Source organism: Carcharodon carcharias, chromosome 31 (assembly GCF_017639515.1).
Source record: "Carcharodon carcharias isolate sCarCar2 chromosome 31, sCarCar2.pri, whole genome shotgun sequence".
NCBI lineage: Eukaryota > Metazoa > Chordata > Chondrichthyes > Lamniformes > Lamnidae > Carcharodon > Carcharodon carcharias.
The window spans coordinates 10,355,213-10,368,604 of record NC_054497.1 but is presented as its reverse complement, the minus strand read 5'-3'; the positions used below and the strand labels follow the sequence as shown (position 1 = coordinate 10,368,604).

At 42.9% G+C, this 13,392-nt stretch overlaps 1 protein-coding gene across 4 annotated transcripts in view; it reads left to right on the top strand.

Moving 5' to 3' along the window:
- The window catches only part of LOC121271781 (synaptotagmin-1-like), a 74,959-nt gene that overhangs the window by 28,140 nt on the left and 33,427 nt on the right, over positions 1-13,392 (top strand). For all 4 annotated transcript variants that reach the window (XM_041178050.1, XM_041178047.1, XM_041178048.1 and 1 more), the window contains 3 exons: positions 3,344-3,525; positions 7,154-7,267; positions 12,269-12,436. In XM_041178050.1, coding sequence (XP_041033984.1) covers positions 3,344-3,525; positions 7,154-7,267; positions 12,269-12,436 — 464 coding nt within the window. The remainder of the gene's footprint in view (positions 1-3,343; positions 3,526-7,153; positions 7,268-12,268; positions 12,437-13,392) is intronic.

Here is a 13,392-nt window from a genome sequence, read left to right as displayed (position 1 = left end):
TGACTATCTTATGTTAATGGCCTCTCGAGTTATGTTCTTCCCCACAGGTGGAAACATGCTCTCTGTATCCACTCTATTAAAACCTTTCATAATTGCAAGGTTACCACTCAGCCTCCTCTTTTCAAGAGAGAAAAGACCCAGCCTGTTCATCCTTTTCTGATATGTTTACCCACGCATTTATGGTCCTGGAGTTTCCAGGAATTAAAGATTAATCTCTAATGCACTATGTTAGGGTGTCCCAGGAGAAGGCATTAAAAAGGCTACCTGTTTTTCTTTCATTTACTTTGAACACTTTAGATTATTAGTTATGAAAATATTGGAGATGGGCAAAATGGCTGTTTGACTAGACAGTCAAGCATCATTCAATAAGGTAACCAAAAATCCATGCACTTTCCAATTAGCTGTAGACTGCAAGGATAGACATATTGGGTGGTCAATGATGGAGGGGTGGCTGTATGATGGGTGGAGGTGAGATGTCAAGTGATGAATCCTCTAGGGTATTATCCAACCACAGTTGGCAACCGTAGCTGGTAGACAGGCTGCCTATGTTGACCATCAATGTGGTTTCATGGTTTACTGGCTTCTACACAACATCCTCAGCTATTGGGGAATGTGCAGTGACCTGGCACACGGCTGCAGACAGTTTCAAACAGCTGGGCATCCTGTTGTTCCAACTGCTGTAGAATCAGCTCTACAATATAAACAAGCCGCCCTCCACAGCACTAGGATCCTGCAGCAGTATTGTGGAGCCACTGTGTGAGGTGGTTCTCCAATGTAAACATAATATTAATGTCACTTTGCATGATGCCAACCTGAAATCTAATTTACTCGTGTTAAATCATAGTAAATAACAGGTGAAGATTCGCATACAGGTGTGAAATTAATGTTCTTCAGGTATTCAAAACATGTTTTGTGACAATTATTGATCTGACTCCTCTGGTTGAGGAGTGTGTGAAGAGGGATGAATTCAGAACTGTCGTTAAGAAATTGTGGAGAGAAATTTCTTCAGACCAACAGTTGTAAAAGCAATAAATGCTTTGCCATAGGGAATAGTTGAGGCAGAGACTATTGCATTAATTCAGTGGATAAATATTTGAAACAGGAAATTACATGACTATGGGAAAAGAGGACTGAAGTGGTAATTATTTTGATTGCTCCAGCAAAGTAGTGGATAAGATACCGTGGTCTCCTTCTGTGCCATAAACGTCATGCCATGATATACACTTTCATTTTTCTATTATCTCACCAGTAACAAGACTGGTTTGTTCTTTACAGCTGTATTAGTTTTATACATTTAACAACATATACACTGCATGTCAAATGCACTTTGATGATTATCTAAATTGTGTTTATCACTCCACTTAGGATCTCCAAGTGCTTTGGGAGGTTGGGATAAATTTGTGCCCATGACTGGCCAAAGGAAAATGACTCAGTTCTCCTGATAATGCATCAGGCTAAGACAGTGAGTAACTAAACTACACAGACCATGAAGGCTCTAGGTTTGATTCTCTGGTCTATACTGAGTGAGGTATAGAAACTTGGAAAATAGGAGCAGGAGTAGGCCATTCAGCCCTTCGAGCTTGCTCTGCCATTCATTATGATCATGGCTGATCATCCAATTCAATAGCCTGTTCCCGCTTTCTCCACATATCCCTTGATCCCTTTCGCCCCAAGAGCTATACCTAACTCCTTGAAAACATACAATGTTTTCGCCTCAACTACTTTCTGTGGTATTGGTAGTTGAAGACCCTTGATTCCTATAGAATTGCAGACCAGTAAGAAGTCAATGCTTTCAGAAGATTTGGGATCAAATTGGTAGAAAATGGAAGAGATTAAACGTTTCTGATGTGTGAGAAATTCTTAGGCAGACTGAGCTTTCAGCCATTTGCATTGCAAAAGACTAGATAGAAAAACACTGTAGATACCATAGCAACAAGAATAAGCCACTCAGTTCCTTCAACCTGTTCCATCAGGCTCATGGTTGATCTGCGACTTAACTCCATATACCAGCCTTTGCCCCATATCCCTTAATACTTCTGGTCTACAAAAATCTATCAATCTACCACTTTTTGTGAGTAGAAATGTTTCCTAGCTTCACTCCTGTGAATCATGACACTCTAATTTTTAGACAATACCTCCTAGTCCTAGATCCTCTAACCAGCAGAAATAGTTTCCCTCTATCTACCATAGGAGGAGATGAGTAGTGGTTTTTCTTTATGCAGTTATTATGATCTGGAAAATAGTAAGTCCCCACTTAACGTTGACTCACTGAACATTGTTTCACTTTAATGCTGTTAATAGTGTCAATATATCCGTTTAACGTTGTCAGTTTCACTTTAACATAATTTTTTATAGATTTCCTCATCTGTGGCCAGCCTGCTTACATGGCCATTCCCACAGTACTTCTGTCCTCACCATCAGTCCCACCTCCTCCCCCAGCACCCTTGCCTTCCGGCTTTGCCGACTCCTGGCCTTGCCACCTCCAGGCCTTGCCACTTCCTGCACTTGCTGAATCCCGCCCTTGCTGAATCCTGCCCTTGCTGATTCCTGCCCTTGCCGACTCCCGGCCTTATCAACTCCCAGCCTTGTCGACTTTCACTTTTGCCTCTCGGCATCTGTTCTTATCTTAGTCCCTGGGGTCTGTACTTCAGCTGCTCCTATTCTGTCTCCTGGCCTCCATTCTGAATTTGCACTGAAGTCCTGGGCTCTATCTAATGCTAAAAGTTGGTAAGTGCACGCAGTCCTGGGACTTCAGCTGCTGCCTGCACTGACAAACTTCTGCCATTAGATGGAGCCTGGTCAATCTCAAGGTATTGTACTGAAGGTGAGTGTAATTTTTAAAAAACAATTTATATTGTTCTATTGTATTTCTTTTATATTTAGTGATGTATTTTATTTTGCAAGTTATTTCAGCTAGGAATGCACAGTACTACAAAGTTCATTGTACCTTGTTTTTTCTAGGTGAGAAATGTCCAAAGGAAACCAACTCTGGCTTTAGTATTGATTCCCAGGGGAACCCATGATTCACTTAAATTGTGATATTTGGGAATATAACCATAACTTTAAGTGAGGACTCACTCTATATTCCTGGAAGCGTGGTTTAAGCAGATTCAGTAGTAACTTTCAAAAGGGAGTTGGATATGTACTTAAAGATGAAATATTTGAATGGCTGTGAGGAAATGGGATCAGTTGGACAGCTCTTTCAGAGATCTTTTTCTTAACTCCATTTATTTGCTGTTGTTCCATCTCCCTAATAAAAAATCTGTGCATCATTACATTGCTTGCAAATGACTTTGATTTCTTCGTTTGCATTTGTGCCTCCTGCCCCTGCCACCTTGTGCAGTACCACCTTGGGCCTTGGCTGCCATCATAATTGTCGTTTGCCTGCTCCTCCTGTGCTGCTGCTTCTGTGTCTGTAAGAAATGCTGCTCCAAGAAGAAGAAACAAAAGAAAGGGAAAGACAAGGGCAAAGCTCAAATCAACATGAAGGAGGTGAAAGATCTGGGAAAGAGATACGTTGACAAGGTAAGTGAACAACACAGAGGCTGCACGGGAAAATTCAGAAGTTTCATAACTTCTTCTTGAGTTTATTATCGCAATTGCCTCAGGAAACTAAGTAAAAAACAGGAAATCATGACACTAAAATAAAAATTGTGCGTGTAAAGAGAAAAGTTGATTTGCAAATGCTTAAAATCGGAAATATAAATGCTTGAAATACACAGCAGATCTGTCAGTATCTGTGAAGAGAAAAGGCATATTAGTATATCAGAAGCCGATAAAGGGGCTTAACCCAAAAAGTTAACTGGTCTTTTCCCTTTGCAATGCTTACAGACAACTGGTATGCCCAGCATTTTCTGCTTCTCTTTAAATCACACATGGCCTATTGGAATAATTGGGATGAAAAATTAAAGCAAACAAGATCATAAAATCATGGAATTATACAGCACAGAAGGAGGCCATTTGGTCCATCATGCCTGGTATAGTTATCGAATTAGTCACCTGCTCTTTATCTCTGTAATTTTTTTTCCCATTCAAGTATTTATCCAATTCTCTTTTGAAAGTTACTATTGAATCTGTTTCCACTGCCCTATCAGGCTGTTCATTCCAAATCTTAACCACTGACATTAAAAAGTTTTCCCTCATGTTGTCTCTGGTTATTTTGCCAATCACTTTAAACCTGTGTCCACTGGTTATCACTGACACTGAAAACAATTTCTCCTTAATTACCGGTACTGTATAAAAAACACTCATGAGTTTGGTCACCTCTATCAAACTTCCTCTTAGCCTTCTCTGCTCTAAAGAGAGCAAAGCCCTCTTCTCTAGTCTCACAACATAACTGAAGTTTCCTCATCCCTGGTACCGTTCTAGTAAATCTCTTCAGTGCCCTTTGTAAGGCCTTGACATCCTTCTGGAGGTGTAGTGCCCAGAGTTGAATACTGCAGCTGAGGCCTAAGCAGATTCTTTATATTATGGTTTGGCAATAGAGATACTAAAGACTAAATAACAAATAAGGAATAACAAAGACCACATGTACAGTTAGATTATTTTGAGGAATATCCATTGTCAGTGCAGATTAAGAAATAAACAGGATTCTTTTCCCTGAAGGAAAGAAGGAAGAATTAAGCTTTATGGTGAGTCAGAGCATGAATGTCAGCAGAGATAAATGTTATCTCAGATAAATGATCTGAGATGAACATCTGAGTATAATTTTCCAAACTTGCTCATCAGGCAGCATTTCATAACATTTGGTGATCTATCACTGGTAATGACAGTGTGAGTTTCTCAGACTTGCCTGGGAGTCATCACAATTATTGGGAATCTTAATTCACTGTGGCGCACATACTGTTAATCATTTGGATGAAATATCATATTATCTTAAACTTCACGACAATAGCGTAGTTCAAGGAAGCCATGAAATTACAAAAGGTGTTTGAACACCAAAGCATTTGGAAGAATCGATTTTGGATGATCATATATATTGGGCCATCATTCCCACCCCACTGCTTCCACCCATTTCCTCCTTTGAGAGCAAACCACCTTCCTTAATTTTTGTCATTAATGCTCCTGTTGGATTAGTTGAAATGAAGGGTGCCACTGTAATTCAAACTTGTTTTCTGGTCTTAATTTTTCCTCCAATTCCTCTTCCACTGAAAGCCTGAAAATATGAACTAGAATTCCAATATGGTTACTCACCAAGCAATGGCTATCGGGTACCTCTACCAAACGGGCAGGCTTCATTTGTGAGCCTGGACAGTGAGTATTGGCAGGTAGCTTGACCATGGGGGCGCTATCTCTGTTGGTACCCAAATGCAGCGGAGGTGGCAGAAGGTGATGGACAATCTTTCTTTTTCGGTTCTCCAGTTTGGGAAAACATAAAGCAACCAAAGCACTCCCACAACAGTCCTGCTTGGATTACAGAACTCAGTGATTAAACCAGAACACACCACCGCTGCATAATCCTCCATATCAAACACACCGCTGCTGCACTGTTTCCCCTCACTGTTGCACATTTTTCCACACCAAGCGTTTTGTTGCTGCAAACGGTCACCGTTTTTTCCACATCAAAATCTCTCCTGCCTCAAAGCTGACACTTTATTGAACAACCTTGCAAGTTCAGATCACAAACCCAGGAACATGATGCTCTGTCAGGGTGAGGGGTGGGGTGGTGAGTGTGGGTGGTGGGGGGAAGTGGGTGCTCACTGTGTGAAAGTCATGTCTGCAACTTTTTCTCCTGGTAAATTAGTAAAACGTTTCAATTTATATATAGTGTATAAATGACTCGCCAGCTTCAAATCATAAAGCCCTGTATGGAGATGTAACCTATACCCCAGATGTTGCATTAACTGATTTGCCAAGAATTTTAATTGCACATAGAAATCGTGCGTGAAATTCTACACGCGAGCTCTGGAATTATCTGCTCGGATCAGGTACATGTTTATCCATAAGATCATAAGATAGGATTGGAGGAAGAAGACTCTTTGAGCTTCTTTGATCCCATACATGTGGTATGCAATCCTGTTGTCTTCCTTGTCACAGCATCTGTTTTTCAAATGAATCCTGTACCACACTTCCTGGAAACCCTCTCAGCTGTTGATCATCCTCTATGGAAAGAAATATTTCCTGACATCTGTACTCATTTTGACCTTCACAATCCTGAACCTGTGTCCTCTTGGCATTACTGAAAGTTTTGTTGCTGTTTTACTTTCTCTATTGCGTTATCACACCATTGATCCAGCAATTACAAAAATTGATATAATATCTTTATCATATACTTTTCAGTTACTTTAATGTTTATTTATGCACGCATCACGTTTGGTGTTTTCACAGAGGGTTGGCCAGTTCCACTTTACTACCAGTTAATTAATGAATGTCGCTGAGTGGAAACAGGGCCGAGACTGGTTGGAGTAGACCTTGGCTTTAAGTGATAAAACGAGTGATGGCAAGTTGGCTTTACCATCTCACCCAATTTTTTATTTCCATTGAAGTCAATTGGGAGCGATGTGAAACGTACTTCCGACTCACTATCACATGTTTAACACTATCGTCAAGATCTATAGTGTTGGGTGCAGGCAAGTGTTGGGGGAGAATGTTGGTTAACAACTTGCAAGCAGTTAGATTACTGTAGAATGGACAGGCACAGGGTAGATGGAATACATGATGGAACTGTAAGGTTCTGTGATAAAAGGATTAAAGTAAATTAAATTCCTGATGGTGTTGAAATTGTCAAACTGTCTCCTACTCAAACTTGTTTTTTTGGCTAGGATCTGTACAATTCCTCAGTTTCCATTCCTTTTCCGGTTTAAAATCTGACCTTGGTCCTGTCAAATCCTGGTTTATCTCCATTGAATTTTCAGCACTAGTTGTGCGTTTCTCTAAAAGGCCCTTGCTATGGGTCCAGACTGCCGGAGGGGTGTGTTGCCTATTTAGAGGCACAGATTAGAAATTCCAGTGTGCATACCCCACATTCATCTTAAGGGTCAGAAAATCTTGCTAGTGCGGGGGGCTAAGAAAATTACCCACTATGATGCCTTGGTTCACGGTTTAAGTTTCCCAATTAAAAGAGGCAAGTTAGATGTGGGAGTGTATTGTAATGAAGGGATGGTACATGTGGTTGTGCATGAATTTTCATCTTCCCTCTACTTTGGGATTCAAGGTACAGCCAGATGTGGAAGATCTGGATCCAAGTTTACTTGGAGATGAAAAAAAAGAAGAGGAAAAGCTTGGAAAACTACAATATTCCCTGGATTACGACTTCCAGAATGGGCAGGTTTGTGTTTCAATTCACTTTGCATATAACAGGACTGGCATGGTTAGAATGTCTCACTCTGTGATCTAACAGTTAGGGTTATGTTCCCTTTGCACCTAAAGTTTCTTCACGTTTGTCTTATGCCTGTTTGCCCAGTTATAATCATCTTGTGAGTAAAGGGAGAAGTTTCTTAATCACGGCTATAATTGGAGTTCTTCGATTCACCAGAGGCCAGGCTGCAGCAGGTGGGGGGATTCACAGACACAGCAAATTCTTGGCCTTGGCTGGATCATGTTGAACTGAAGCTCTCCCAGCCTGGGAGAGAGTAATTCTGACAGCTAGTCATCTTGGCTGCTCTTGCAGGCCTCAGTAGTGAACTGGAGAGCAGAGCTGTCAAGTCATCTGTGGCTATCTTGTCTAAGAAACACTGTGGCCATAGTGGTTATGGTGCACTAGCAAACAAGAGGACATGATTTCAAGTCACATCAAGTTGTGGAATTGAACATAATTGCATCTGTGGGCAGAAAAATAAGTGACCATGAAAGCTACCGGATTATCCTAATGTCCTCAAGGAAAGGAACTTGACCCCTTGCCCCTTCCTCCCCAACCTAATATGGCCTCTCCATGATTTCAGTCCCACAATATGGGGCAATTTTGAACTTGTCGGGAGGGGCGGGTTCGGTCCCGTCATATCAGGAAGCTGGGAGGAACCTGGTAACTTTCGTCATTAATCTGAGTGTGTTCTAAGCATGCAAGAGCCCCCATGAGACAGGCAAGTCTGCCATTTAAATACAAAAAATAGCCATTAGCTGCTCTCTTAACCCCAAACTCTGAACTTAACAATGTGCACAGGTTTTGCAGTCTCCCTGGAACCCGTCAAGGAAAACAAGGCGATGGGATTTGAAGCAGCTGCAGAATTCGCAGGCAAGAAATGCTTCAAATACTGAGGTCTGATACCTGCTTCCTTGCCTAATGAAAGGTGTTTGCTCACAGGACTTGTTCTGACTGTGTGCTTTCACTGCTTTGGTGGTGATTTCCAATACATTGAATCATTACTACTACCTTGGATGTCTTTTTACCTTTGATTTGCACTTCCCAGCTGTCAGCCTTCTCAGCAGCATTGGGAATTGTTTATGCAGCTACACTTTGGACCAGAAGATGGGAAAAAGCAGAAACAGGAGTAACAGTAGCCTTCACCACAGCCGCCTGCTGCTCCACTGGAGAGAGGGGATGAGCACAGAGCAGCATCTCGCAAGAGGCAACACCTCCGAACCAGGGTATATTAGCAGAGGATAAGCTTCCCGGACAGAGCTGGGAACCAGCTCCTTGAGAGGCACAGATTTTCCCATCAGATGGTCTCTGACATTTGCAGCCTCCTGGAAGAAGTCTACTTTCCAAGTGGACCAGATGGGCACGCACTGACAATGGCAGTCAAGCTCACCACAGTCCTGAATTTCTCCATGTGTGGCTCCTTCCAGCAATCTACTGGTGATATTTGTTAAATCTTACAATCTGTTACCTACAAGTGCATCACACAAGTGACAGTTAACGTATTTACCAGGGCCGGCGCTTATGTGCACTTCACTACCGATGTGGCCGGTCAGAGTGAGCATGCACTTAGATTTGCCGCTGTGACCAGATTCCTACAGGTCCAGGGAGTCATAGCTGCACACATGTGGCAATCAACCAAAAGCAATGCCACTCCATCATTGTTCAGCTGGTGTGCAACCACCAAAAGAGCATCAGGCTTTTGTGCAAGATTCCCAGTGAACTGCCATGATATGTTTATCTTGCACCTGTCATGACTTCCAGAAACATACACACTTTGTAGCCGAGTCAGCGCATGGCTCCTTGGAGAAAAGGGCCTCTGAAGACATGACTGATGACATCTGTAAGGAGCCAAAACTTTCATACCAATGAAAGCTACATCAGCAGCCACATGAGCTGAAGAGTTGTAACTGAGCAAGCTGAAGATGTGATTCAGGTGCCTGGACATATCTGGGGACTCCCTTTATTATGTTTCCAAAATGATAGTGTTCTGCTGCACCTTGCACAACATTGCGTAGCAACAAGGACTGTGCACCTTTAGAGCAGGAGGAGAAGCAGCAGGAGGTGGGGGAGGAGCCTGATGTAGCAAGGGTGCTTATAGCCTCACACATAGCTGCCAGGGATGCGCAAGACGGTGTGATTCAGGCATCCTTCAGTTAATCTGAAACAGCGCAGCCATTCGACACACCAATTCTGAACCACTGGTCATCCCCAGCTCCCAGCACAAAGCAGGCCCATAATAAACAATTCATCCCTCTCATCCATTGCTCATCTTTAACTCTCATCTTACCATTCTTCACAAGGCAGAAGACCACTTGGTTGGTGTAGGGATAAATGGAGAGGACAAGGCAATGGAGCGGGAAAATAAATGTTATGGTTCATAAAAGTGAAACAGGAATGTTACAATGTAACACCATATTAAGCACCCAATTAAATATCCTTGCCCAAATACAAATCCGTTCTCTTCCTTTTTCTACATCTGTTGGTACGGTGCTACTTCTGTGGCTTCAGCAAAGCTAGAGGCAGTCTGCTCTGTTCCCTGCTCTAACTGCTCAGATGCTCTTGGCCGATGTTGTTAGGTTTTGGGGCCTGAGAGAGGATGGAAGGGTAACATTTGTGGAGAGTCACTGTGAGGGATAGGTATGGCATTGAAATATGGTGATGGTGTTAGTGGTGGCTGGTCAGATGGGTTTGTGAGGTGGTACCTCAACAAGAGATGGGTGGTTGCACCTGAAAGCTGGTATGAGAAGTGACGTGCAGGAAAAGGCTTAGGAAGGTAGAAGAGGGGGTTTATACTTGAACATGTCATGCCACTAACCTTTCCTGCCATAATCAGGTCATAAAACCTATTGTGGTGCTGTGTCCAGGCATGTAGCACCACGCTCCTAATGTTGTCCTCCTCTGCCACTTGCAGCCATATTTTCAATGATTGCCTTCTTCATCGCATCTCAGATGTCCCTGCAGGTCCTTACAGCTGTTTTATTATCTCCAGGAATGTATCACTGAAGCACGATGCTGCCTTGCCACGTTGAGCCTCCATCTGGGCAGAGTATTTTTGTATCTATTCATTCATGGGATGTGGGCATCACAGTCTAGGCCAGCATTTATTGCCCATCCGTAGCTGCACTTGAGAAGGTGGTGGTGAGCTGCCTTCTTGAAGAGCTGCAGTCCATGTGGTGTAGGTACACCTACAGCACTGTTAGGGAGGGAGTTCCAGGATTTTGACCCAGCAACAGTGAAGTGCAGCCAATAAATTTCCAAGTCAGGATGACTTGGAGAGGAACTTCCAGTTGGTGGTGTTCCCATGTGTCTGCCACCCTTGTCCTTCTAGATGGTTGTGGTCATGGGTTTGGAAGGTGCTGTCGAAGGAGCCTTGATGAGTTCTTGCAGTGCATCTTGTAAATGGTACACACTGCTGCCACTGTGCGTTGGTGGTGGAGGGAATGAATGTTTTTGGATGGGGTGCTAATCAAGCAGGCTTTGTCCTGGATAGTGTCAAGCTTCTTGAGTGTTGTTGGAGCTTCACTCATCCTTCAGGAGAGCTTCAGGAGAGTATTCCATCACACTCCTGACTTGCGGCTTGTAGATGGTGGACAGGAAGTCAGGGGGTGAGTTACTCACTGCAGGATTCCTAGCCTCTGACCAGCTCTTGTAGCCACAGTAATTATATGGCTAGTCCAGTTCAGTTTCTGGTCAATGGTAACCCCCAGGATGTTGATAGTGGGGGATTCAGCAATGGTAATGCCATTGAATGTCATGGGGCAATGGCTAGATTCTCTCTTTTTGGAGATGGTCATTGCCTGGCACTTAAGTGGCAAGTAACATTCATGCCACTAATCAGCCCAAGCCTGGATATTGTCCAGGGCATGAAGCATTTGGACACAGACTCCTTCAGATGTGAGGAGTCACAAATGGTGCTGAACATTGTGCAATCATCAGCGAACATCCCCACTTCTGACCTTATGATGGAAGGAAGGTCATTGATGAAGCTGCTGAAGATGGTTGGGCCTAGGACACTACCTGAGGGACTCTGGGTAGTGTCCTAGGTTTTGGCTGTCCACTACTTCTACACTGCTTCAAGTCTGAACCTCACAGGGTCTCTTTAAGTAATAGTGCTGATAGAGACTAACGTAGGCTGTCATGACACCCACTCACTAATAGGCTGGGCAACCTGGAAGTCAGATGTTAATGGTTGGTTCAATAGACCACTGATAAAACACGGTCCTGAAACTTCTGAGTTCCCACCAGAGTCTCTGAAAGTTAAAATTCAGTCCCATGTATTTGACTCTTGATGCACTTTGAAGTAGCCTAACAAGCTACTTAGTTGTCAGGGAAACAAGGATGGACAATAAATGCAGGCTTGTCAGCATTGTTCAGATTCTGAGAACAATATGTTTAAAAATGCGCCAGGAGTGAAAAAGAGCAACGGTTACTCCAGGTACTTGAATGTGTAAGCGTCTCACATCACAGAATTTAACAGTTTCTGATATTCTGACCTTTAGTTGGTTCTTTTTCCACCTGCATGGGTAACATTGTCCCTCAGCTTCTTCCAGTCTTTGTTTCTGAGTCGGCACAGCAATTGCTGACAAGCTTTTGAACTGGGAAGATATTGCAGCTGAGCTGGACCCTTTCCTTACCCATTGCCCACCCATGCCCATTTTCCAGTAGGAGGTCATGGGTTAATGATCAGGAGCCGGTTTTCCTTGCCCTGTCCCAGGAGCACTGAGACAAGTTGTATTCCTTCTACTGCCACCTTGGCCGAGATCAGCTAACTCAGTACAGGACAGAAATTAGGTATCACACTTCCCAGGTCCATATGGCTCAGTTACCCACTGGGTTTGCCAAAAGATCAAGCTGCCGAGAGATTGTCTTGTTAGGAAACAGCTGCTCTGCCTGTCCAGGACTCCTGGGCACTACAGTTGGAGCTCTGTGGTTGTTTATTTTATGCTAATGACTTGTTCTGTGTGATTTCAGCTCATTGTCGGGATTATCCAGGCAGCTGAACTGGCTGCCTTGGATATTGGTGGAACATCTGATCCCTATGTGAAAGTTTTCCTCTTGCCAGATAAGAAGAAAAAATTTGAGACCAAAGTTCATCGCAAGACTCTCAACCCCACTTTTAATGAATCCTTTACCTTTAAGGTAGGAACCTGAAAAGACAGTTAATGGTTAAACTTCTGATCCTTATGTGGTTGCTATTGAGATTGCTAGGCATAAAATGTGGTGATTAGATTTTATTAGGCATTATCAGTGCTCTGCTTGTTACCATGACAGTGTCTTCACACCAAGATTTCAGTTTAAGTGTAACGGTGGGCGTGTGAAATTTTCACACCATGTTCACATCGTGAAAAACATTAAGCAGTACAATTACATATTTCGTCTTTCCAAACTTGGTTGCTTTTACAGTGAGAATACGTTACATTATATAACACTTAGGTGAAGCTTTGGTCATGAGAGGGGTGGAGGCAATTTGAAGTGATAAATTATGAGTTGCTGCTATGCATTATTTAATGAACCATGATCAAACCAGCTCCCTTAAGATGATGAGAGGACAACCTGTGTCAGCCTTGGCTCAGTGGGTGTCACATTTGTCTGTAAATTAGAAGTTTGTGAATTCAATCCCCACCTCTGAAATTTAAATGCATAATCCAGGTTGGCACTTCAGTGGAGTACCACATTGTTGGAGGTGCTGTCTTTTGCTTGATAAGTTAAATCTAGGCACTGACTGGTCTCTCTGGCAAATGGATAAGATCCTGCAATGAGGCTCGAAGGACATCAGGGGAGTTCTCCCAATGTCCTGGCCAATATTTATCCCTCAACCAACATCACTTAAAACAGATGATCTGGTCATGTACTTCATTACACTTCATGGATCTTGCTGAGTGCAAATAATCTCCTGCTTTTCTCCACAATATAAAAGTGGCTACACTTCACAAAATTAATTGGCTGTAAAGCACTTTGAAACATTGTGAAAGCTGCTATATTAATGCAGGTTCTTTGTTTGCTTTGCTTAAACTGGGATTGCTTGGTGATGTTGGACAGGGGTGGATGTAAATAAAAACAAAAAAACTGCGGACGCTGGAAATCCAAAACAAAAA